A 27,418-nucleotide genomic window follows, 5' to 3' on the forward strand; every position below is an offset into this window, starting at 1 on the left:
AAAACTTGTTGCCATTTAAAATTTTAAAGGCAAATGTCAATACAAAGTCTATTTAAGTGCAAAGTATCTCCTACTATTCAATAAAAACGCTAACAGCTCAGAAATTATGACCCACGATGGATTCCAATATTTCAAAGCACGAGTCTATTTCCCTTTTAGGCTCCAGGGCAAGAACGAAAACAATTCTTTTAAAGGAAGTTCTTTTCTAATCATTTCTGCATATTTTCCGACTGCAATTCATCGTTAATTCAGAGGTGCGTCCCGGTGAAACCTTCGGGGTGTTAAGCAACACAGATGTAACAGAAACTCTGCGCACGGACAACTTGGCCAGGCGTGCCGCCCGCCTCTCCTTCCTACCCCCGCCCAATGCCTTCCCCGGGCAGTGACTTCACATCCTTTGACATCAGCACGGCTCGGAAAGGGGGATGGGAGAGCGAGCAGAAAGCAGAAAAACCAGCTTTGAACTATGCATGCAAGGCCTCTCTCAAGACTCAAAATTCTGTAAGTAGTTCGTAAAATGCCAAATTGCAGTGACACACCCAGCCTCCTCTGGTTAGGTCTGCCGTAAAACGGGGTGAATTCTGCTAGAAAGGACTTCCTGCTTTTCTTATCTGAAGCACAATAGCCATTTATTAACTAACCACAGAAGGTTCCGTTTCAGTGAAACACACAATAACTTACCTCGAATATGGAGAAGGGCCACGGGCTGGAAAGGCCCATTGGAGTTGGCCGCATCCACCACCATCCTGCTGCCCGCTTTATTACATGTCAACATCTAGACTTCAGCGGGAAAGGCAATGTACTCCTTAAGGCAAGAAACCAGCCTCCATTTTAGTTTAAAAAAAAAAGACAAACTGAAGCTCTCTGCAGCTGGAGGGAACTGGCTGGTTCGTGATGTCAGCAGGCACGGGGCTCGCTGATTGGCCGGAAGCTGCAACTTAAAATGACACTAAAAAAACTGCAAATGGAAAGAGCATTCTGTTTGGCTGTCAGTGTGCATGAAAAGCGTGGACATTTTTTGGCTTTCTGCAGTCTTCTTTTCTCAATAACTTTTAGGCAAAGATCCCATCTCTTAAGGGGCAGGACTGAGGCCACAACCCTGGCCAGACTATAAACACATGATTCTTGAGAGAGCCACCAAAAAAAAAAAAAAAGTGTGCATGTGTGTCTACATGAACTTTAAATTTTAGCATTTCTCTAACTGGTACCCCAAATTCGCTGGTACCTTATACCCACCTGGCCACCTCCTATTTTCTATTCTAATTACTTTAAATATCTGTATCATATTTATCATTTTGGCAACCTAGTTTTTTTTTTTTTTTAAAGCAAATTGGCTATTCAAATATTACACAATCCCAATTCATCAGTCTGGACTCTTGTTCAACCTTTCCTACTACCAAGTTATGAATTAATAACCTTCAAACACTGGTTTTTCTCGGGATCTAATTTTTTTATTGGAAAAATTCAGTTAAAAAATTATATGAAAAATGAAAGCTTCTTTAAATGTAATAGCTAGAAAGTGCTGTAAGTTAAACTATTTATACCACCTGGCTGTGAAAGTTAAAGTTATAAAATAGAATGCAAGTGTTTATTTTTGTACCTTAAAGGTGTCAACATACCACTTTTAATTTTTTACATTTTGTTTAAATTAAATTTTTTTAATTAAAAAAATATATTTCGGGCTTCCCTGGTGGCGCAGTGGTTGAGAATCCGCCTGCCGATGCAGGAGACACGGGTTCGTGCCCTGGTCCGGGAAGATCCCACATGCCGCGGAGCAACTAAGCCGGTGAGCCATGGCCGCTAGGCCTGCGCGTCGGAGCCTGTGCTCCGCAACGGGAGAGGCCACAACAGTGAGAGGCCCGCATACCGAAAAAAAAAAAAAAAAAAAAATTTCACTTTTCTTTTTAATGGGGCTAGTATTAAAAGCTATTATTTCAGATCTTAGTTTCCTATCTTCAAAAAAGGTTAATGTGGGCTTCCCTGGCGGCGCAGTGGTTGAGAGTCCACCTGCCGATGCAGGGGACATGGGTTCGTGCCCTGGTCTGGGAGGATCCCACATGCCGCAGAGAGGCTTGGGCCACGGCCCGTGTACCCCACCTCCCCCCACACACGGTTAATGTAAAAAGCTGAAGAAAGAGGACATCATTTCTGAATTGGAGTATCCTGGCCTGGGGAGGGGGTGCACGTGTGTGCTGGAGAGATGATTCCCTACAAAAAGAAGTGCTATTACTAGCTCCAAATGAATAAGCTATGAGAAAAACCTCTTTGCCAGGTGGAACTGAAAAAAATTCCTCACTCCTTCACACACACACACAACTAAGTTTGTCCAAACCATGTCTTCTCTTTTTATAAATTCTCACACGCCCCTCACCTCCCACCTTTCCCAGCTTGTGAACAAGAACCAAAAAGCCCTTTGGTTTCTAAACATAATTCACAACAGTAAGAAACACCTGAAATGGACTGAGGTTAGCAGTTGCATCTGTGGGCTGGCACTCAACACATTTCAATGAGCAAATGAACTGCTACAATCGTTCGGGGGTGCTTATTAAGTTCCCCTACACTAGTAAGAAGGTAGATTTTACGATGTGTATCAATAGCCATTAAGAGAATAAATGAACGCAAACCAAATCCTACCCCTGCCCCCCTCCGCAGAGCTGAAGGATGCTGCTGGATTCCAAAGCTGGCCATGAATTAAATTATAACAAGCAATGGGGAGTGGGTGTCATGTGATGGGCCTCCCACCAGCCTGGCTCCTCTGCTGTCTGAACAGCCTGTGTTCCGAGAGTCAGGTATTGTGAATTGAGATTCTGGCTGCTGACCCTCTGGGTGCATCAGATGGGCAAGGATGGCTCTCCCAGAACTATCACCTCCTCACCAAGGAAGTGGTGCCAGATGAACTCAGCATTAAGGATCGAGGCTTGCAGGGGGCTTTGTGAGGGGTCAGGAAGCAGATGCTTACTGTAGATCTTACTTTAAAAAGAGAGGGACCTATTCTCAAACAGTTTAATACTTCATATGAGCTGAGATGGGGAAATGTGCCTGTCCTAAGACTGTGCTGTTGAGTGGAATGCAGAAATAACAGGGCAAGACTCCTAGACTCTTTGTATAAAATATACAGGTTAAAGTCAAAGAAAAAGTGAAGACACTTGTTGATGTATTTTTCCTAATGATCTCAGATCAAAGGATCTCAACCTTATTAGTGATCTTCCCCCATGCTGTTTTGAAGCCTTATGCATATAAAGTAGTTCTTTAAAGTCCGTGATCTGGGAATCACTGATGAAACATACTCTAAAATATAAATAAGCAAAACAAGCAGATAAATAATATGGAGGAAAAAAAAAAAAGACGAACAAATAAAGATAAGGTGTGTTTCGGGACTGGAAGCATACATACTATATAAATAAGCTGATGTTAATACTTCCCCAAATTGATTTATAGTTTTAAAGCAATTCCATTCAAAATTCAGAGGAGTCTCCTTATTTTTCTGGGTATCTGAGAAAATAATTCTCAAGTTCACTTGGAAAAATTAAAAGCATGAAGAATGAGAACACTTCTTATGAGAAAGGCTGGTCCTACCAACTCTATAGCTTATGAACTAAAGACAGTGTGATGTGGGCTTAAGAGACAGGTCTTGGAACAGACAGCAACAGCTCCCCAAACAGTGAGTGTAGTTGTACAAATGTAATATTCGGATAAGGAAGGAAGCTCAAATCCACGGAAAGGGGAGGATTATTCAGACAACTGGTCGGCTATATGTGGGCAGAAGTCAATTTAAGTCTTACCAAAATAAAATCTGAGATGGGTTAAATAAAAAAACAAACACAGTTAAATTTTTAAAAAGTCAAATCATACCCCCCACAAATCCCCACAGCTTTGAGAAGACAAGGGAAGTGAGTATATCAATTCTCAAGCCAGAAAAGGACGATTAAAAAACACTGGACAAACCCTGAGGGGATATTCCTCACATTAAAAAATTTACAAATTTCTGTATGTTCCCTCCAAAAATCAAAAGGAAGTATAAATGCTATAATTACAAGGGGTTAATAGTATACTGCGATTAATTAGAAAAACACTGAGACCTCAATGTTCAAATGATTCAGTTTACAAAAGAACTATAACTGCTCAATAATTGTATGAAAAAAGTATTTCTTCACCTATCAAATCAGCAATAATTTTAAAAATTATAATTAATACTGGTAAAGGCATGTTGTAACCTTGCCAACAAATCTATAAAATGTTCTGATCCTTTTGGAAAATAATTTGGCAATATGTAAAGATCCTTTGTTTATGTAATTTAACTTTTGGGAGTCTATTCCAAAAATGTAGTTGCCATGAGTGAGCATCATATTTTAAAAAATATTTATTTAAAAACTATGCTAAAGTATACATAATATAAAATTTACCATCTTAGTCATTTTAAAGTGTACAGCTCTAAGTGGCGTAAGTACATTCACACTGTTGTGCTACCGTAACCACCATCCATCCTCAGAACTCGTTTCGTCTTGCCAAACAGGCAATCTGTCCCCATGAAACACTTCCTCCCCATCCTCTTCCTCTCAGCCCCGGGCCACCACCATTCTACTTTGTCTCTATGAATGTCACTACTCTGGGTACCTGATATCATGCAGTTTTTGTCCTTCTGTGACTGAATTACTTCTCTCAGCATAAGTGTCCTTAAGGTTCAGCCACGTAGTAGCCTGTGTCAGAATTTCTTCCCTTCTTAAGACTGGATAATATTCTATTATAGGGAAATACCACATTTTGTGCTATCCATCCCTTGATAGACACCTGGGCCATTTCTTCCATTTGGCTATTGTGAATAATGCTGCTGTAATATGAGTATATAAATATCTATTTAAGTTTCTGCTTCCAATTCTTTTGGGTATATTCTCAAAAGTGCAAAGTATGGTAATTCTATTTTTAGTTTTTTGAGGAACTGCCATGCTGTTTTCCATAGTGGCAGCATCATTTTACATTCCCACCAGCAGTGCACAAGGGTTCCAATTTCTCCGTATCCTCACCAACACTTGCTATTTACCAACACTTGCTATTTTCTGTTTTTTGATAGTAGCCATCCTAGTGGGTGTTAAGTGGTATCTCACTGTGGTTTTGATTTGCATTTTCCTAATGATTAGTGATGTTAATCATGTTTTCATGTGCTTATTGTCCATTTGTATATCATCTTTGGAGAAATGTCTATTCAAGTCCTTGCACTTTTTTTTTTTTTTTTTTTTTTGACTGCATTGGGTCTTTGTTGCTGTGTGTGGGCCTTTCTCTAGTTGCAGGGAGCGGGGGCTACTCTTCGTTGCAGTGCACGGGCTTCTCATTGCAGTGGCTTCTCTTGTTGTGGAGCACAGGCTCTAGGTGCGTTGGCTTCAGCAGTTGCATCACGCGGGCTCAGGAGTTGTGGCTCATGGGCTTAGTTGCTCTGTGGCATGTGGGATCTTCCCGGACCAGGGATCAAATCCGTGTCCCCTGCACTGGCAGGCAGATTATTATTTTTAATTAACTAATTAATTAATTAAATTTTGGCTGTGTTGGGTCTTCATTGCTGCCCGCGGGCTTTCTCTAGTTGTGGCGAGCAGGGGCTACTCTCTGTTGAGGTGTGCCGGCTTCTGATTGTGGTGGCTTCTCTTGTTGCGGAGCACGGGCTCTAGGCACGAGGGCTCAGCAGTTGTGGCTCGTGGGCTCTAGAGCACAGGCTCAGTAGTTGTGGCGCACGGGCTTAGTTGCTCCGCAGCATGTGGGATCTTCCCGGACCAGGGCTCAAACCTGTGTCCCCTGCATTGGCAGGTGGATTTGGCAGGTGAATTCTTAAACACTGCACCACAAGGGAAGTCCCCCTTTGCACATTTTTTAAAAGGCTTGTTTTCTTGTTGAGCTGTAGGAGTCCTTTATAAATTCTGGACGTTAATCCCTTATCAGATAGATGATCTCCGAACAGATCTTCCCATTTTGTGGGTTGCCTTTTCACTTTGTTGATTGTGTCTTCTGCTGCACAGAAGTTTTAAATTTTGATGTGGTCGAATTTATCTACTTTTGCTTTTCATGCCTGTGCTTTGGTGTCATAGCTAAAAAAATCACTGATAAATCTAACATCATGAAGCTTTTTCTCTATGTTTTCCTATAAGGTCTTTGATCCACTTTGAGTTAATTTTTGTGTTTGGTGTAAACTAAGGGTCCAAGTTCATTCTTTTGCATGTGGATATCCATTTTTTCCAGCACCATTTGTTGCACAGACTGTCCTTTTCCCAGAGTGGGTGGCACCCTTGTTGAAAACCATTTGACCATACCTGTGACAGTTTATTTCTTGGCTCTCTTCTACTCTGTTGGTGTATGTGTTTGTCTTTACACCAGTACCACACTGATTTGATTACTGCAGCTTTGCAGTAAGTTTTGAAATCAGGAAATGTAAGAATTTTGTTCTTCTTTTCCAAGATTGCTTTGGTTATCCAGGGTCCCTGGAGATTCCATGTGAATTTTAGGATGAATTTTTCTATCTCTGGAAAAAAACAGTTAGGATTCTGACAGAGATTGTATTGAATCTGAAGATCTCTTTGGGCAGTACTGATGTTTTAACGATATTAAGTCTTCCAATCCATGAACACACAATAGCTTTCCATTTACTGGTGTCTTCTTTAATGTCTTTCAGCAACGTCTTGCAGTTTTCAGCATACAAGTCTTTCACCTCCTATGTTAATCCTAAGTATTTTATTCTTTTTGAGAGCATCACATTTTTATTTTTGATTCTAAAATACCAGAAACAACCTTAATGTCAAAGGGATTATCCCACACAGTGAAATATTACACATCCATCAAAAATATTTATGAATTTGTAAAGTAAAAATATATGTGAGAAGAGCAGTGTATAATTTTTCAGAAATAGTATGATCATAAAAAGGAACACTCAAAATATCAACAGTGGTCACCGTGGAGTGTCATGGTTATGGGTAGTTCTTCTTTCTGAAACTTCTCTATATTGTTCAGTATTGCTAAAATAAGCACACAATACTTCGATGAAAGTTAAAAGTAACAATTTAAAAAAAGACATGTAGATTAAGTTACAGCAGAGAGAATCCCTTAGTGAATGCTGCCTCTCAGACACAGGCTAAGAACAAAGAAAGGGCTGTGATGGGAACCCAGGCAATATGAGGCAAAAGATTTATGGTGAGATGCATAAATGAGATCAAGTATGTAAAAACACACAAACAAAAATTAGCCTAAACTAGGCATGACAAACTGAACCAACAAGTTACAGGATGTTGACTCCCCGTCTTGAAGAATCCAATACGGACTCCTTAAATTTTTACTGCAAGTTTGCACTGAATCAATAGGCTCATCTAAGCTCTCGAGGTTCAATTAGCCGCCAGAGTACTTTGCTCACGGATGAAACAAGGACTCAGCAAACACACCGGAAGAGGCTCACGGGCGTAAGTCTTCACCGCCTACTCAGGGAGAGGCCGCCCGTCCTCCATAACCCCAGCTGGTTCTTCTTTCCTCGCCTGTAGAGGGGCTGTCTGTGAGAACCCCACTGCCGCGGCTTTTAGAAGGCACAGACGTCACCGGTGGAGTGGGGAGCTCTCGGGAGGGTGCAGCTGCCACCGAAGGAGGGTCCCACCGCACGTCACTCCAGCCATTATAGGGAAGGTGCTGGAAGCAGTGGACACTGTAGCACTTGAAGAGCAGGGTCTCGACCCTGGGGCTGCAGTGTGAGGGTGCCGCAGAGCCACTGACGGGGTCTCTGCTTGGACTAACCCCTCTGGGAAGTCTTCCTCTCCCCTCTCTGGGCCACAGGCCTCTTCCCCGTCAGCCTCAGGACAGTGCCTGGCACACAGCAGGCGTTCCATCAAACTGACTGAAGGGCCGAATCAAGCGGTAACATCCAATTCTGATCCTGCAAAACTCCCTCACCGCTCTTTACACCTCGTCCCCGTAGCGCGTAAACCAAGAGGGGTACACCATCTAACCACCCGGAGAACGACACATCCCACCCCCTGCACGCAGAGCCCCCATCCAGGCTCCCACCATACCCCTCCGCTGCTGTCTGTGCCCAGCCCTCATGCCCCCCACGGCACCCTCCAGCCACGCTTCTGGAGTCTCCCATGGCAACCTTCCTGCCGCTCTGAAGGGCTTGAGCTAACTCGGAGGAAAGGCTTCTTTCTGGGCTCAGTGCAGAGCTCCTTCCAGAACCGAAAGTGGGCAGACAGACCACAGCTCTCAGTGCGTCCGCCCGTCAGGGACGCACACACGAGCATCTCTGTACTGCACAAAGATGAAGGCTGAAAAGGAGTTATTCTTTATTCTCTGCTTCCTGTCACTTTATTTGGGTTTTTATTTAAAAACAAACTGCCATTTGTAGGTAGCATTTTTGAATAAAACTTTCACATTTTCATTTCTAAATTCAGCTGAAGGTTTTAATTTTCATCTCCCTGGGCAATTTTATGGGCAAATTAAGTATGCTCATATTTTAGTGAAGAAGGTTTACACAGTTTCTTTTATTAAAAGAAGGTTGTGTCTTGAGCCCAGACAGTCGTGGTGTCGTAACTGCAAGGCACTGACACTGCTGGCGGAGCAGACACGTAACCGGAAGCTACACGGGCAGGGGCGATGCGCACTTTGTTGGGTAGGGTATCTAACCTAAAAAATTTGGCTTCGCTTACAGTTTAAAATAGACTTCTTCCTTAGGCAGATCAAAGATACCTAGCATTCAGCTGTGTTCAAAGGTTGCCAGGGCACTTCTGCTTGCCAACAGCAAGGTCAAAGGGACAGGCGCCTGCTGCCCTGTTGATCTGAGCAAGTCCTGCGAGTGGTTTAAAAGGGTGGACAAGCTTATCCCAGGAAAGGCCAGCGGAGGCGAGTGGAGTAGACGGTGTAAAATCTGCCCCGAGTGCGCTGTTGGGAGACCTTTGTTTATTTTTGTTCTTGCTACAGTTAGGCTGGAAAACCTTTAAAGCCAAAGCAAGTCCTCACCCCCTTCCTTGTTCTGAGAAGGTAGGAAACGCACACAAAGTACACAGAGCACACGTGACACACCAAAGTGCTTTCGTGTTGACTATTAGCAACAAACCTCACTTCACAAAGAAGAACCTGAGGCGCAGGGAGCCGTGAGCCTGGGAGGGGTTCCAGCCCCATAACAGTTCTGAGAAAATGGAAGGATGTGGGAAGGACAGGCAGATGGGCCCAGAGGGCTTTTCATTCCTTCAGCAAACTTGTGTCTCGGGGATCCACGGCAGATGCTAGCCTCTGCCCTCAGTGACACTTTAGATAGAGCAGCATGTGGTGTGTTCTGCAACCCCAGTGTCCGTCATGATGAAGAGATCAATGGTGCTCCATCCACAGGATGGAGTGCTACGCAGCCTTACAAATGAGGAAGAAAATTCTGTATGATTCCACTCATAGGAGGCCCCTGGGGGAGGAGAGAGGGAGGTGTAACAGGCACAGAGCTTTTGTTGGGGGCGACGAATAGACAGGGGTGATGGGCCCACAGAACGGGAATCTATTTAACGCCACTGAATCGTACACTTGCCAATGGTTGGAGTGATAAATGTTATGCTATGTATATTTTACCACAATTTAGGAAAAAAGATAAGGAAGGCTTGAGCCAGGGCGGCTCAGGAAACACTGGAGGAGGCCGAGCCAGCAGGGCGTGGGAGAAACCCAGGCCTGGAGGGCCTGTACGGTGGGCGAGGGCACGCAAGCCAAGTGTGTGCGTCTGTGGGTGATGTAAGGTGCCGGGAGAAATCCAGGTGAGGTCTGGGGAAGGCCTGAGCTAGACATTAAATGTAAGATTACAGCTGCCAGTTGAAACCAACTCCCTGGGTTCTTCCCAGAAGGGGGTTGCAGGGTATGACAGGCAAAGGCCTGAGACCAACCCTGGAGTAAAAGTCACGTCTGTGGCCTGACGAGAGTGGACAGGAGGGCGCCCTAGGGCCAGGCTGTGGCTCGAGGTTGGGCTCAGGCTGACATGAGACCAGCTCTCAGATGTTCACAAGAGCAGCATCCATGGCACCTCTGCTTCCCAGCTACCGCCAGAACAAGGGTCTGGGTCTGGAGCCTCCCTGAGAGCAAGGTCCACCTCTGGTCACTGTCACTGTCCTGACTACCTCCCCACACTCCAGACAACCTAGGTGGTCAGTAAGTATTTGCTGTGAACTGGCACCTGCCTCACCAAGCTGTAAGTTTCCTTCCATTATTGTGGGCAGTCAAGAGAAGACACAGAATCAAACATGTGGCAGAAACAAGACTGATGAAAGCTGAGTTTCTGAACCCATGAGGATTAGAGCAGGCATTACAGTAACTTCTCACATTCCATTTTTATTCTTCAATTAATGGGCAAGAGGTAAAGTTCCTTTAAACAGATGCCAATTCATTTTTAAGCAGTAAAAAATGATCACTTGTACGGCGAGACTTTCAATTGTATCAGAAAATAAACTGCTTTGAATGAGGCTGAAGTATTGTATTTTCACAAAAGGAGGGCAAGACATATAAATTTTTAACTGCCATTCAAAAGCCAATTTTTTAAAATTCAGGTAGTTCTCCCAACAATAGTGTAACAACTTCTTTCCCAAACGGCCTAACACTTAGCAATTCTAAATTTCTGCCCCAGGGTCTCCAGTTAACATTAGGCCCTAGTTCTTTCATTATTAACAGTTGACTTCTCCCTAGGCCTTTCTTTCCTAAAACAAGGAGAATGGCCTCAAGAAACAAAGTCCATGATTCATTAGTCACCTAAAAAAAAATCGGTCTCTTTAACACTTTACCTTCCAGACCGAAAATATTAAAAGAAAGGACTAACTCAGAGACATCTTTGAAGAACAGGGCCTGAAGACTATATTCAGCCTCAACGTTAAAAAAATAAAAACAGGAAATACTATTTTCCACTTAACGAATGACTTAAGCATTTAAATGGCCTCAGTACTAGAAAGGTGCAATGGGACAGACAGGCACCTCCTGCGCTCTGGGCAGAAGTGCTCGTGGTGCAACCTCTCTGGACAGCACCTCTAAAGGGTTCTTGAAAACGCGTGGCTTTTGATCAGTACTTCCCTTCCTTGATTCCAGCTTAAGGAAAGGTTCAAAAGTGTGGACAACAAAAGATTTACATTAAAGTACGGTTTACAGCAGCCGAAAACCATGGGGATAATAAACGGTGTTTAAATCATGCTCCTATTTCCATTAAAGTCAGGAACAAGACAAATACGCCTGCTCACACCACCACACATAACATCTTACTGGAATTTTCAGTCAACTCAGGAGAAAGACACTAAAGGTATAAGATTTAGAAACAAAGAGGTGAGATTGCTTTTACATGCAGATCTCATTAGATACCTGAAAACATCCAAAAAAATCAGCTGAAAAACTAGTGCAAACAATAAGATAATTCAGGAAGGAAGCAGGAGATGAAAGCAAGATGCAGAAATCAACAACCTCCAAATAAACCATTAACAATGGTTTAGAAGACATAATGGAAGAGGAGATCCCATTTACAATAATAGCACCAATAATGAAATATCTGGGCACACACTTGCTAAGAAATGTGCAAAACCCACATGAGGGAAACTTAAAAACACCCCTAAAGGAAATGAAAGTGGCCTTGAACAACTATACACTACACTCTTAGAAAGGGGATTTGAACATCCTAAAGATGCCAGTCCTCTCTGGACATTTAAAAAATTTAATGGAATCACAACAAATATATACCAACAGCTTTTTTTTGCAATGAAATGAGCCAATTCAAAGTTCCTACTGTTTGTAATAATATCATTATTGTTGTCAATCATTTAAATAATGATATAGCAATAATTACGTCAATGAAATCAGAAATAGATTTTCAGTGTAAGATAGAGATAAAACTATGAAAATTCAAGAAACAAGTGAAAACACTACAATGTTATGAATGCACAACTAAAAAATATATGTATATATATATATTCTAGAATATATGTTTATGTTCTAGCTCCCTCCACTGAAAGTACCTAAAAGCAACAGCAGTCCAGTAGCAATGAGCACCCACTAGTACCCTGATTTTGGTCTCTAATATCATTCCCCACCGAAAGGAATCAGGGTTCATTGAAAAATGGCTGATTCCAAGTCTGGGGCAGGGAAGGTACAAACAAGCCTGGGGGGACATCTTACTGTGTCAGAAATCAAGGAAACAAAAATAAATGAGGCCATGTCAAAAAATACACAGCAGCTAGTCCAAATATCACACAATGGTTAAAATTATGCATCTGCACATAAAAAAAAAGAGTATGGGGGCTTCCATGGTGGTGCAGTGGTTAAGAACCTGCCTGCCAACGCAGGGGACATGGGTTCAAGCCCTGGTCCAGGAAGATCCCGCATGCCGCAGAGCAACTAAGCCCATGCAACACAACTACTGAGCCTACACTCTAGAGCCTGCAAGCCACAACTACCGAGCCTGCATGCCACAACTACTGAAGCCCGTGCGCCTAGAGCCTGTCCTCCACAACAAGAGAAGCCACCGCAATGAGAAGACCGCGCACCACAATAAAGAGCAGCCCCCGCTCGCCACAACTAGGGAAAGCCCACGCGCAGCAACAAAGGCCCAACGCAGCCATAAATAAATAAAATCTTAAAAAAGAAGAGAAGAAAGTATGATTTTAGTAGATTAAAACACACTGACATCAATGAAACACATAATGATATTCAAAAAAGAGAAAGCCAAAAAAACATTTAATTTTCACCATTTGAGGGAAACTTGTAACTGAAAGGCAAAGATTAAGCTTACCCTCACTTTCCAGTAGGAGCTGTATGTCAAGATAACCAAATAGCTCCATTTGGCAAGAAATAGCTCTGCTTTTAGAAGAATGCCAGATTAAACGTTGAAGTCTCTAGAGAAACTACTGACTCAGGCAAGGATTATCAAGTGGTGTTTAAAGCATTAGCATATGGTTGATGGGGAACAGACACTGGCAGGGTGCCAAAATATACCTTGTAGATTATCACTGGTACTTTTGAATTGCAAAGGGAAATACTGTACAATGGAGGGATCAATCGGTCACCACCCTACTATAATACAGTGGTAAAGTTTAGCATCACTTTTGCTAGTCACCAGATAGTATGCATCTCTCACAATAAAGAAACTATCTCCTGAGTTACACAGCATCACCCCTGATATATTCTATCCCAAAAAGGTTTCCATTTTCAGGAACCATAGGGAATAAGGGAGATACTTTACAGGACAATCATCTTGGCTAATTTAACAAGTCATACGCTAGTGCTGCGGTTTATGGCACTCTCAGACAAGTAGTGACCCCAGGTGTCTGGCAGAAGCAAAAACAAATCCCTGCTGAAGAAGATACTTTTATCCTAGGTTTCAATTTATTTCAAATATTTGAGTACAGTGACCAGCATATACTAAAAAATAGTCAGGTACACAGGAAATAAGACATCATGAGCAAAATGTGACAAGGACTTCAGATGTTGGTAATATCTCACACAGACTATAAAGCAGCTGTGCTGACTAAAAGAAATGACAAATCTGATGGTTTCTGCAAGGCAACAGGAAAATATTTTTAAAAAGTCACACAGCAGATTAAAAATAGAACTTCCATAAATGAAAAAAGAATATCTGAAATTTAAAACTTTGTGGCTGTATTTTATATTTCATTTTTCTAGTAACTTATTTTTACTCTATTTTATGAAAGTACTAGTCCATGGTGGGTTGAAAATTAAAAAGAATACTGGTCCTTCGCCATGGATAACGTGAAACTCTGATCAAGAATATAGCACATGTAGTGAGGTGGATGGACCTAGAGTCTGTCATACAGAGTGAAGTTAAGTCAGAAAGAGAAAAACAAATACCGTATGCTAACGCATATATATGGAATCTAAAATAACGGCACTGCTGAACCTAGTGGCAGGGCAGGAATAAAGACGCAGATGTAGAGAATGGACTTGAGGACACAAGGTGGGGGGAAGGGGAAGCTGGGAAGAAGTGAGAGAGTAGCACTGACGTATATACACTACCAAATGTAAAATGGATGGCTAGTGGGAAGCTGCCGCATAGAACAGGGAGATCAGCTCAATGCTTTGTGATGACCTAGAGGGATGGGATAGGGAGGGTGGGAGAGAGGTTCAAGAGGGAGGAGGTATGGGGATATATGTATACGTATAGCTGAATCACTTTGTTGTACAGCAGAAACTAACACAACATTGTAAAGTGATTATACTCCAATAAAGATGTAAACAAAAAAAAAGGGGAACTTCCCTGGTGGTGCAGTGGTTAAGAATCCGCCTGCCAATGCAGGGGACACGAGTTTGAGCCCTGCTCTGGGAAGATCTCACATGCCATGGAGCAACTAAGCCTGTGTGCCACAACTACTGAGCCTGCGCTCTAGAGGCCATAAGCCATAACTACTGAGCCCACGTGCCACAACTACTGAAGCCCACGCACTTAGAGCCCATGCTCCGCAACAAGAGAAGCCACTGCAATGAGAAACCCGCGCACTGCAATGAAGAGTAGCCCCTGCTCGCCACAACTAGAGAAAGCCCACGTGCAGCAAAGAAGACCCAATGCAACCAAGAAAAAAAAAAAGGAAAAACCCTATTTAAAAAAAATATGTAAAAAAAACCGAATATACCATGGTAAGTCACAAAAAGGTTGAAAAATACAACCTTAAAGGAAGATAGTAAATGAAAGATTCCAATACACATCTGATTAGAGCCAAAGGGGGAAAATAAAGGAAACTAATACAGAGATAACAACTGAAGAAATAATGGTTGAAAAGTTTCTACAACCGAGGAAATCTCACAATCCACAGATTCAGACTGAATGGCAAAAAAGACTGATAAAAAAGAAATCTATACTTGGACCCCTGGCAGTGGAACCACTGAAAAAAAAAATCAATGTCATAGTCAAAATCAGAAAAGTGGCCAGAAATCACAAACAATACTTTCAAAAAGAATGAATTTGGGGACTGCCCTGGTGGCGCAGTGGTTAAGAATCCGTCTGCCAGTGCAAGGGACATGGGTTCGAGCCCTGTTCTGGGGAGATCCCACATGCCGCGGAGCAGCTAAGCCCGTGCGCCACAACTACTGAGCCTGTGCTCTACAGCCCGCGAGCCACAACTACTGAGCCCGCACGCCATAACTATTGAAGCCCATGCGCCTAGAGCCCGTGCTCCGCAACAAGAGAAGCCACCGCAATGAGAAGCCCGCGCACCCAACAAGGAGTAGCCCCAGCTCGCTGCAGCTAGAGGAAAGCCTGCGCGCAGCAATGAAGACCCAACACAGCCAAAAATAAATAACTAAAATAAATTTTTTAAAAAAAGAATGAATTTGGCTTCTCAATACTAATGGAAGTCGAAAGGCAATGAAATACTTATCTTCAATGTACTGAAGGAACACAAAAATCTACAATAAGCCATTCAGTGATTATCTTTCGAAAATGAGGGCAAATGAAGACATTTTCCAGATAAACAGTTTGCCACCAGCAGACTCTTATTAAAGAAAATTCTAAATGATGTATTCAAACAAGGTTTTTTTTTTTTTTTTTTTTGCGGTATGCGGGCCTCTCACTGTTGTGGCCTCTCCCATTGCGGAGCACAGGCTCCGGACGCGCAGGCCTAGTGGCCATGGCTCACGGGCTTAGTTGCTCCGCGGCATGTGGGATCTTCCCGGACCAGGGCACGAACCCGTGTCTCCTGCATCGGCAGGCGGATTCTCAACCGCTGCGCCACCAGGGAAGCCCTCAAACAAGGTTTTGATCTCTGATGGAAAGTCTGAGATGCAAAAAGGAATGAAGAATAAAATGATAAATAAGTGGCTAAATCTAAATGCTCATCAACGGAATAAAACAGTTAATACTGCTACGGAGGACTTAAAAAGGTTGGAATTCAGATACCCAACGATGGAGGAGTCTGAAGAGATGGCAGTGGCAGCCTTCCTTTTCTGAGGTAGGATTGACATACAACATTATATAAGTTTCAGGTGTACAACATAATGATTTGAAATTTGTATATACTGCAAAATGATCACCACAATAAGTCTAGTTAATATCCGTCACCACACACAGTTACAAGATTTTCTTTTCTTGTGATGGGAACTCTGAAGACCTACTCTCTTAGCAGCTTTCAGATATTCAATACAGTATTATTAACTATAGTCACCATGCTGTGCATTACGTCCCTATGACTGACTTATTTTAACTGAAAGTCTGTACCATTTGATTTCCTTCAGCCGTTTCGCCTACCTCCCCAGCCCCTGCCTCTAGCAGCCATTTTTTAAATTAACAGACTTTAATTATTAGGTTTACAGAAAAGGTGAATGTAAAGTACAGAGTTCCCATACCCCTCTCCACCCTCCCCTAGTTCCTCCTATTATTAACATCTTGCAATAATGTGGCACATTTCTTACAACTGATGAGCCAATATTGATACGTTACTATTAAATAAAGACCATAGTTTACATTACGGTTCACTTTGTGCATTCTACGGGTTTTGACAAATGTAAAATGCCATGTATTCACCATTACGGTAACATATGGAGAGTTCCACTGTCCTAAAAATCTCCTGTGCTCTGTCTATTCATCCCCCCATTTTCTCCCAACCACTGGCAACCGCTGATCTTTTTATTGTCTCCACTGCCTTTTCCAGAATGTCACATAGTTAGAATCATACAGGATGCAGCCTTTTCAGATTGGCTTTTTTCATTTAGTAATATGCATTTAAGGTCTTTTCATGGCCTGGTAGCTCATGTCTTTTTTTTTTTTTTTTTTTTTTTTTTTTTTGCGGTACGCGGGCCTCTCACTGTTGTGGCCTCTCCGGTTGCGGAGCACAGGCTCCGGACACGCAGGTTCAGCAGCCACGGCTCACAGGCCCAGCCGCTCCGCGGCATGTGGGATCTTCCCGGACCGGGGCACGAACCCGTGTGCCCTGCATCGGCAGGCCGACTCTCAACCACTGTGCCACCAGGGAAGCCCTCATTTCCTTTTACTGCTAAATAATATGCCATATTTTGGATGTATCACGGTTTGTTTATCCATTCACCTACTGAAGGACATCCTGGTTGCTTCCAAGTTTTAGGTATTTGAAAAAATTGTGGCAGAGTTTTTTTTTTTTTTTTTAACATCTTTATTTGAGTATAACTGTTTTACAATAGTGTGTTAGTTTCTCCTTTACAACAAAGTGAATCAGTTATACATACACATATGTTCCCATATCTCTTACCTCTTGCATCACCCTCCCTCCCACCCTCCCTATCCCACCCCTCTAGATGGTCACAAAGCACAGAGGTGAGCTCCCTGTGCTATGCTGCAGCTTCCCACTAGCTATCTAATTTACATTTGGTAGTGTGTATATGTCCCTGCCACTCTCACGTCGTCACGTGGCAGAGTTTTTTTAACCACCCCAAATTCTTGTATAAAATCATACAGTGCAACCAAGAAGGCAAAATCAAATACCCATAGCCAACATCTACAACAGAATTAGGTGAAAATGTGTCCCCACAGACACGTGAGCATATGGGAGACCCCACCAGCAGCCACAGGCTCGTGTGCTATCAGTGTCTGGGGGAAGACGGCAGAGAGGAACAACGGGTGTCCTCTGGAGCTGAGAACTCTGAGACAACCAGACAGCCGGGTGAACCCCCCTGAGAATAGCGGCTGAAAGCAGAAGGGGTCTGTACCCCACAATGGATGAGGGCAAGGAGTCTGCAGCCAAGACTGAAGGGGCCCTGGGAACCCTCAAAATTCAGCAGCCGTAGCTTCCTTCCAGAACTAGGTCACACTGGTGAGAAACTGCTGGGAAGAGAATCCAGACTGAACAGCAGAGAGAGGCAATGAGGAGGAAAGGAGAGGAGGCAATGAGGAGGCAGGAGAGGAAATGGAAAAAGAAGGTCCAAATATTAGCAGGGGAAGACAACCAAATCAAGGCACTCAGGAGGTAAGCTACCACATTTTAGAAAGTTTCACAAAAATAACCGAAGCTAGAGCTCTAGAGCCCAAGCTCCTCTTCTCTAATTTCACACACACATGAGCATCGGGAGGGATCAAAGTCAAGTCCTACACGGAGTTCTTATAAGGAAAAAGTGAAAAGGAACTAAACGACACCTACGCAGCAGTGAAAGCATGACAGGGAGACATCCCACAAAGACATTAAAAACTACAGCCTAATATTTCAAGATGAGACAAAAGACATTAAAGGAATAGCATAATGTGTCAAAGGACTACATGAATATTAATAGAAAAACTCAGAAATAGGTAATAACTCTGTAAAGAATTAAAAAGAAAAGAAAAAATAATTTCGGAAATGAAGATTAACTGAAAAGAATACAAGAGTAAATAAGCACAACATAAAATGCCTTACAGGGAATAGTACATAAAAAAGAGAAAAAAATTAAATCAAAAAGGAATGATAAAAACCCAGAGGGAGACAACAAATATAAAAACAGGCAAAGAAGATTCAATATTTATACAATAGGAGTCTCCACAGGAGTAAACGAAAGCAGGGGAACAGAACAAATCCTCAAAATAATCATCCAAGAAAAGGAGATTTGGTACTACATATTTAAAGAACATAGTATGTATGTGGGAAAGTCAACCCAGAATGATATATTCTGAAATTACTGGACTTTAAAGAAGAAAACAACCTGTTTAGGCATCAAAGCAAACAGACCAAGTAACTTGTAAGATAAAGAAAATTAAACTGCCATCAGAGTCTGACAGCAATGCTTTATTACAGAAGGAAGTGGAGGAACATCCTTAAAATACGCATGAAAAGAAAACATGAATCGAGGACTTTCTATCCAGACATTCTTTGAAGTCTGAAATAAAAGTCTCCTGGAGAGGAAGCTTCACACCAAAATAATGAGGAGTATGAGCACAGAGAAAGGAGGTGAGCATCAGCTGTATATTCCCGTGGAGAACTAGTGTAAAAACAGGGGTGGGAGGGAGAGAATACAGTCTGTCATGACTATGTGCTCTGAGAATGAAGACAGAGTAAAACTATAAACAAGGGGGAAGGGGAAGGAAATGAAAAGATGCAAAAATTTTAACCTTTCAGTCATCATATTGGTCACAATGTTGGTATTATTTTTCTGAACATACCCTGTGTATAATGTGGGATAAAGTACATGAATAATTATCTGGTATTTAAGTTCTATTTATTATCACTGATGTCCTTGAGAACCAAAAATCTCAGTGTGACAAAAAGGAGATATAAGACAGAAGTTAAATAAATGCGTACAAACCTGCATTTGAATGGAAAATATCAGTATGAGCTCCTGATGTGCTATATCCTGAAAAAAACCTATTTTCTAATTTGGTCCACTAAAAAGTCCTGTAAACAGCGACCATTCCAATAGCAACGAGAATCCTAGCACCCAGACTGTGGTCTTGAAATACCCTTCCCCACTAAAAGGCAGGACTTCTTGGACAAGTGACTGATTCTAAAACCTATACAGAAATGAAAAGAGCCAAGGCAATTCTGAAGAAAAAGCTGAGGACTTACACTACCAGACACCAAGACCTCCTAGGGTATGTTAGTGTTCTCCTGACACAGCTCAGGCAGCCAAGGGAACAAAACAGAGCCCAGAAACGGGTCTGCACAGTGATGGTACTTTATTTACAACAAAGATAACACCACAATGAGTGAAGGGTGACCTTTTCGACAAGGGTGCTGTGCCAGATGGAGAGCCACACGGGAAAGGAATTGTAACCTCTAGCATCACAGCAGACACAAAACTTAACTTTACATAGACTGTACAGTCCAGTGAGAAAGGTCAAAGAAAGTTTTAGGAAAAAAGACATAAGATAACATCTTCACTACTCTGTGGAAAGCAAAGATATATTAAACAGATCAAAGTACTCTCAAAGTGCTAACACCTTTGAGAGTGAAAATTCAAGATACAGAGTAGAAGAAAATGTGCAATTCCCTTATCTACAAAGGACCTATATCTGAACTCCTACAAATCTATTTTTTAAAAAATCTTACAACGTAGTAGAAAGAAGGGCCCAAAGACTTAAACCGGAACTTCACAAAATAATATATCTGAGCAGACGATAAACCTACAAAGAGATGCTTCACTTCATTTATCATCAGTTAACTTCGAAACTGGCTCACCAGAATAGCTAAAATGAAAGCCAAAGTATAGTGGAGCAAAGTATTTGCAACACATATATAACCAACAGAGAGTTCATATCCAGAATAAAAACTCTTTTAAAAAAATTAAGAAAATGGCAGTCCAATGAAAAAGGGCCAATAAACATTTGTAAAAGCACCTGACCTCATAACAGAAGTGCAAATTAAAACAACAGTGAGATACCACAATGAGATAGCGTGGTACTGACATAAACCAGGCATATAGACTGATGTGATAAAACTGAGAGTCCAGAAATTAAACTTTACACTTATGGTCAATTGGTTTTTGATAAGGATACCAAGGAAACTCCATGAAAAAACAGCTTCTGCAACAAATGGTACTGGGACAACTGGATATCCATGTGCAAAAAGATGAATTTAGAGTTCAACCTCACATTACACAAAAAATTAACTTGAAATGGATCGCAGACCTAAATATAAGAACTAAAACTAGAAAACTTCTAGAAGAAAACACAGGAAAAAAAACTTTGTGACCTTTAGTTAGGCAAAGGGTTCTTGGATACAACATCAAAAGCAAGATCTATATAAGAAAAATGTGATAAATTGGACCTCATCAAAATTCAAAATTTGGGGGCTTCAAAGACACTATTTTTTTTTTTTTTTTTTTTTTTTTTTTAATGCGGTATGCGGGCCTCTCACTGTTGTGGCCTCTCCCGTTGCGGAGCACAGGCTCCGGACGCACAGGCTCAGCGGCCATGGCTCACGGGCTTAGTTGCTCCGCGGCATATGGGATCTTCCCGGACCAGGGCACGAACCCGTGTCTCCTGCATCGGCAGGCGGATTCTCAACCACTGCGCCACCAGGGAAGCCCCAAAGACACTATTAAAGAGTGTAAAAAGTCAAGACACAAACTGGGAGAAGATATTTGTAAATAATATACCTGATAAAGGACTCATATCCAGATTACATAAAGAATTGGCATTATTCAGCAATGAGAAGACAGGCAATTTAAAAATAGGCAAAAGATCTGATAGACATTTCATCAAAAAAGATATACAGGGACTTCCCTGGTGGTCCAGTGGTTAAGACTCCACGCTTCCACCGCAGGGGGCACGGGTTCGATCTCTGGTTGGGGAACTTGGATCCCGCACGCCACGCAGTGCGGCCAAAAAAACCCCACAACATATACAAATGGCTAACAGGTACGTGAAAAGATGCTTAATATCTGTAGCCAGTAGGGAAATGCAAATTAAAACCATATGGAGATAGATACCAGTACACACCCATAAGAAAGACTATAATAAAAAAGACAGATGATAACAAGTGTTAGCAAGAATGTGGATACACTGGAACCCCATACATTGCTGGTGGGAACTTAAAATGGTCTGGAAGACAGTTCAGCAGTTTTTGTGGTTTTTTCGCAGTACGCGGGCCTCTCACTGTTGTGGCCTCTCCCGTTGCGGAGCACAGGCTCCGGACGCGCAGGCTCAGCGACCATGGCTCACGGGCCCAGCCGCTGCGCGGCATGTGTGATCTTCCCGGACCGGGTAATGAACCCGTGTCCCTTGCATTGGCAGGTGGACTCTCAACCACTGCACCACCAGGGAAGCCCCAACAGTTTTTTAAAAAAGCTAAACATAAACTTACCACACAAGCCAGCAGTTCCACTCCTAGGTATCTACCCGAGAAAGATGAAAATATATGTTCAAAGACTTGTATTCAAATGTTCAGAGAAGAGTTATATGTAATTGCTAAAAAAACCCTCAAATATCCATCAATTGTTGAATGGATAAATAAAATGTGGGATATTCATATAATAGAGAATATTATTCAGCATTAAAAAGAAACAAACTACTCAAAGTAGATGAACCTCAAAAACATTATATTAAGAGTCAAATGTAAAAGACAACATATTGCCAATTTCATTTATGTGAAATGTCCAGAAAAGGCAAATTTAGAGGCAGAAAACAGATCAGTGGTTGCCTGGAGCTGGGGATAGGAGTGGGGATTGATGGCAAATGGGCATAAGGTAATTTTTTTGATGGGTGATGGAAATATTCTAAAACTGTATTGTGGTAATGGCTGCACAACTCTACATGTTTATTGAAATAATCAAAATGTCTAATTACAGTTAGTGAATTTTACAGTATGTAAATTATGCCTCAATAAAACCCTTAAAAAAAGGCTATGATTTGAAAAAAAAAAGAAAAGAAAATCTATGGATAGAGCTGAAGTTATACTCAGAGGAATAATACATGGCTTTAAGTGAACTCTGTATTTAACTTAATAAATGATGAAAACAATAAAATAAAACAAAACAGGATAAGTAATTAAGATAAAAGTGGAAGTGAAATATATTGAAAAGAAACTAATCAAAAGAATAAATGAACTCATAAGGAGACATCAGCACCACAGAGGTAAAAGAAATTAAAAGATTCATTAAAGAACACAATGTACCACTCAATACATGACCTACTCTAAATTGACCTAAGGTGGAAGGAATCTGCAGATTTATCACAGAGCAAAGCACTAGGCCCAGCTGAGTTCTAAAGCAACCTTTTCACCCTATGTCATGTACTGTAAGATGCATCTGTTATTCCACATTTGATTTTTGCTAAAATCGGGTGCATTTTACAATCCCTGTTATCAGATGGCAGCACGAGAGAGTGGCATAAAAATGTACAGACTATCCTCAGGAAAGATCACAAAGTGCCAGTATCAACACATTTTAGATTTGACAAAATACAGTAGTACAAAAAAGGAAGAAAACTATGGCCCAGCTTCACACAGTAGATATGAAAGCAGAGATTAACGAAAGTTCATAAACTGAACCTAGCACGTAGAAAAGTTATAATATACTGCAACAATATTGAGGTTTATCTCACTAATGCAAGGAGAGCTCAAAACCAGAAAATCTATCAACACAGCAATCATTAAATTAACATCTTAACGAGAAAGATCATACGGCACATGATAAAATTCAGCAGCAGTGCTAGCACAAGACCAGCCAGCCAGGGTGGGAGTGGTCAGAGCCACGCGAATGTGAACCATGGAGCAGCAGCAGACCGAATGGAGGCATTACCAGAAACCAGGGGCCATTTTCACATGAGACGAGGAAGTGCTGAAGCCTTTCACCAAAATGAGACGTAACAGGGAGGCCTGCTCTCACCTCTGTTATCTCTGTGTTACTACTGGTCCTATCTAACGGCATAATAAAATTAAAACCACCAGTATGTGTTGGTATAAATATTGGAAGAGAGATAAAAGTATCTAGTTACAAATGACAGGACTATATATGCAGATGCTAGTAAAAATTACTAAGATCAATAAGAAAATTCGATAAGGTGACAGAATAAGAAAATATTTTAAAAACCAACAGCATTTCATTAGATTGGTAAGAACTAACTAGAAGTAGAAATGAAAAAAATATAACCCTATCACAAGAGTGACAAAAACTATAAAGCACTTAGGAATAAATTCAATGCAAAGGTAAAGAATCCCAAGAAAATCATAAAACCTTATAAAAAGTCAGAAAACAAGACCCGATAAATGGAGGTGATGCACCAGATTCCTAGATGGAAAAAGAGTATCATAAAAACATGAATCTTCCCCCAGTTAATATATCTTTAACGTAATTCCAATCAATTCCTTTTTTTTCTGAACCAGACAAAATTACTTCAACACGCACACAGAGGCGCTAATATTTTGGAACAGCCAAGAAAGATGCACCAAACAAGGCCAGTGAGGGGCACGCCCTGACCAGTGTGAAATTCTGCATATGTGGGTGTGCTCCTTCCGGGCACAGTGTAAGTACAGGCTCTGCCTGGCAGAGCACATCCCTGACGGGCACTAGGGGCCGGGCCTGGACCCTGAAGGCTCAGCAATAGCTACGGGAAGCCTTTTCCACCCCAGACATTTGAGTGTTCCGCCTGGGCCTCCTCAGGGCACTGCGGAGGAGTGACAGCAGGCCGGTGGGGGAGGGTGCCGGCCCCAGCAAAGCAGGCCCTTGGTTTTGTTTGATGTCGTCCCCCCGAACCTAGAACAGGGCCGGTTTCCAGGTGTTCCACACAATATCTGATGAATGAATGAATAGCATCAGAAAGGTATGGACCATCTGGGAGGGGGAGACTCCTCAAAAATGACCTGGTATGCATGTTATCTACTACAAAGCTAAACCAAATATAAGCCAGATACAAGCTCTGTAAAATGCAGCGAGAGGAGAGCCTGGATTCCTAGCAAGTGAGGGCCCAGAAATGCATCCGTGAATCCATAAATCCCTCCCTCTATGCACAACTCCATCCCTCCACCCCTCCCCCTCTCCATCTACTCTCCTCCTGTCCAGCAATCCCGGACACCTGCACTGAGCTCTGGCTCTCTGCCCTGCAGTGCAGAAGGCGCTGGAATACACCTGTAGAGATGGCAAGCTTCCTGCTCCAAGTCCATACACGATGAAAATGAACTGTAGAAGACCCACTGCTATGAATTTAAGGTATGAAAATTGTTTGATGTTTCATTACACTGGTCTTATATTTTAGTAAACATAAAAGTGTTCAGAGGTTCACATTTGACTTTGAGGTCCTTACCCTATTTCCCCAATAAAGTTTTATGTACTTCAAGATCTCCTAGAGGAGCACTTGTAGGGGTTGAACACCCTCAGATGGAAAGGGGTGGCTGTGCTGTTTTGGGGGAAGTCTGAAGCAAAGAGCACTGTTCACTGACTAGTCTCAAGTAGGAAACCCTGGGTAGAGGTACTCCCCGAAAGACTCACAAGGAGAAAGTCCATAGAGGACTATCGTTATAGCCCTCACTTCCCCAACACCAGAATAATGAAGAGCTTCTACCACAGTTTTTACAATTACTCTACTTGTAGTTACTCCTTTCTGAATTTCTGGGGTTCTAAGACAAATGAAAGAGGAGAATTACTTAAAAGAAAATTGGCTAGCTTAATTAAAATTAACAGGAAAAGATTTAAAGTCTTTCCTCTGCATGTGTGTCTTTTTAAAGTGTTTTGTACCTGTAATGTACTCATGATTACATTTTAATCTTAAATAGCTCTGGAATTTGAAATATTAGTTGGTTAAGTTAGTGACATCCAAGCTAAGAAAACTGAATAAAGAAGAAAAAATAACCCTACAGAATTTAAACACAGCAAAGGTACAAGAAACTAGCAAACTATCAAAAGGTTACTCCTTCCCCCTAAATGGGGAAACTTTTAACTTTTGAAAGATGAATAATAAAAATTACCTTTTAAAGATGGTAGTTTTTGAAGTTCTCTATTATTGCTGGCGCTAAACCTGGAAGAATTTTGCCGTTTGTCTTTCTTCACTACGGGCTGAGGGGCTGGCACTTTTATTTTACTAGATACTGCAGACGGGGCAGCAACAAGGCTGTTTTTCCTGCTGGGAATCTGTTTCCAAAATGAAAACAAAAACAAATGAGTACGTCAAATGGTTGTATTTTATAGCACAATTAGCACAGGCAAAAAATACACATAAAAATTCAAGTTTTGGACTTCCCTGGTGGCACAGTGGTTAAGAATCCACCTGCCAACGCAGGGGACACGGGTTTGAGCCCTGGTCCGGGAAGATCCCACATGCCGCAGAGCAACTAAGCCCACGAGCCACAACTACAGAGCCCACGTGCCACAACCACTGAAAGCCCGCGCACCTAGAACCCGTGCTCCGCAACAAGACACCACAATGAGAAGCCTGAGCACTGCAACGAAGAGCAGCCCCCGCTCGCCGCAACTAGAGAAAGCCCGCGCGCAGCAACGGAGACCCAACGCAGCCATAAATAAATAAATAGAATAAATAAATAAAAATTTTTAAAAATGCAGGTTTTGCTCTGGGATAGTCTCCTTCACGTTACTGTAAACAACTTAACCCCTTATAGTTGCTGGAGTTTCAGGCTACATCCCACCCCTACCAATGCTACATTTCAAGAGACTTCACAGATATACCTAATTTCCCGTATCTTCTTTCAAACTTCTTACTTATAGGTTGATGGTAGTGAGCCTCCAAAGATGTTCACATCCTAATTCCTGGATCCTATGAATATGCTTCCTTACTTGGCAAAAGGGACTTGGCAGGTGTGATGAGGTTAAGGATCCTGGGATGGCAGATGATCCTGGGTTATCGGGGAGGGCCCCATGTAATCACACAGGTCTTTGCGAGACAAGAGAAGGCAAGGAGGCAATGAAGCAGAGGTCAGAGGACGGAAGACACTACGCTGCTGGCTTTGATGACAGACGAAGGGGCCCTGAGCCAAGGAGTACAGGTGGCCTCTGGAAGCTCGAAAAGGCCGGGAAACGATTCTCCTCTAGAGCCTCCAGAAAGGACCGGCCAGGCTGACACCTTAATTTCAGCCCATTTCAGACTTCTGACCTCCAGAACATAAGATACGATAATGAGCTTGTGTTCTTTTAAGCCATTAAGTTTGTGGTCATTTGTACAGCACCAACAAGAAACGAGTATAGTTGAATACCTTATAAATGACAGCTTTCCCTGTTTGCTCACATTCAGCCCTCAAAAACCAGTAAAGGCTACAGAAAGGCGCTTTCCTCTTGAGCAACAGGAAATGCTCTCGTTCCTAGCCTCTTTCCTTGCATTCGTCTCCAGGCTCCAGATTCAGTGTGCTCATCTCCAGACTGCTCCGTGACAACTAGGCTGTCCCACGACGTGCAGCTGCCACGCGAGGTGAGGAGCGTTGCAAACACTCAGGCAGAGGCGGTGGATGAGTGTGAGGGCGCACGCAGCAGAGCCAGGGGGTCCCTTGCCATCCGCGCAGGCTAACGGGTCGGAGCTTGCCCAGGAGCCCCGTGGAGCCCAGCTGTGCTCGGCCCTAGCAGTGACGGCTAACAGCCACAAGGGTGAGTGTCTGCTGTCAAGATTCTTCGTGCAACACACTCCCTCCCCTCCTCCCACACCCTCCTGTCTGCCCAAGGATGGACTCTGTATGTGCACACAGGCTCTTTTTGGTTGTTGTTGTTTTTGCGGTACGCGGGCCTCTCACTGCCGTGGCCTCTCCCGTTGCGGAGCACAGGCTCCGGACGCGCAGGCTCAGCGGCCACGGCTCACGGGCCCAGCCGCTCCGCGGCACGTGGGATCCTCCCGGACCGGGGCACGAACCCGTGTCCCCTGCATCGGCAGGCAGACTCTCAACCGCTGCGCCACCAGGGAAGCCCTAGGCTCTTTTAAAAAGCCCATCAAACTCGGCCTAGAAACACAAACCTGCCAAGCCCCTTCCGATTACACAGCGCCAAGGAGACACACCGACTTGAGCCCCCAACTGTATGCTCTCATCCTTGAATGGGATTTTTACTAAGAAGTGAGAGCTGCTTTATTTTTTAATAAGGTGCTTAA

At 42.6% G+C, this 27,418-nt stretch overlaps 1 protein-coding gene and 1 long non-coding RNA gene across 13 annotated transcripts in view; one reads left to right on the forward strand and one right to left on the reverse strand.

Annotated features, from left to right (window-relative positions):
* PPP2R5C (protein phosphatase 2 regulatory subunit B'gamma) overlaps positions 1-27,418 on the reverse strand; it is a 140,730-nt gene that overhangs the window by 99,657 nt on the left and 13,655 nt on the right. For 6 of the 12 annotated variants that reach the window (XM_059058241.2, XM_067027734.1, XM_059058243.2 and 3 more), the window contains exon 3: positions 25,302-25,464. The exons of 1 other annotated variant lie outside the window; for it this stretch is intronic. In XM_059058241.2, coding sequence (XP_058914224.1) covers positions 25,302-25,464 — 163 coding nt within the window. Of the gene's footprint in view, positions 1-681; positions 916-25,301; positions 25,465-27,418 lie in introns of those variants that run through there. 5 more of the 12 variants (XM_059058244.2, XM_059058247.2, XM_067027730.1 and 2 more) reach the window with 2 other exon arrangements.
* Positions 414-26,902, forward strand: LOC131753233 (uncharacterized). The gene is made up of 4 exons (XR_009334746.2): positions 414-501; positions 23,724-23,863; positions 24,444-24,546; positions 26,675-26,902. It is a non-coding gene; the product is annotated as an uncharacterized lncRNA (long non-coding RNA).

Source organism: Kogia breviceps, chromosome 3 (assembly GCF_026419965.1).
Source record: "Kogia breviceps isolate mKogBre1 chromosome 3, mKogBre1 haplotype 1, whole genome shotgun sequence".
Taxonomy (NCBI): domain Eukaryota; kingdom Metazoa; phylum Chordata; class Mammalia; order Artiodactyla; family Physeteridae; genus Kogia; species Kogia breviceps.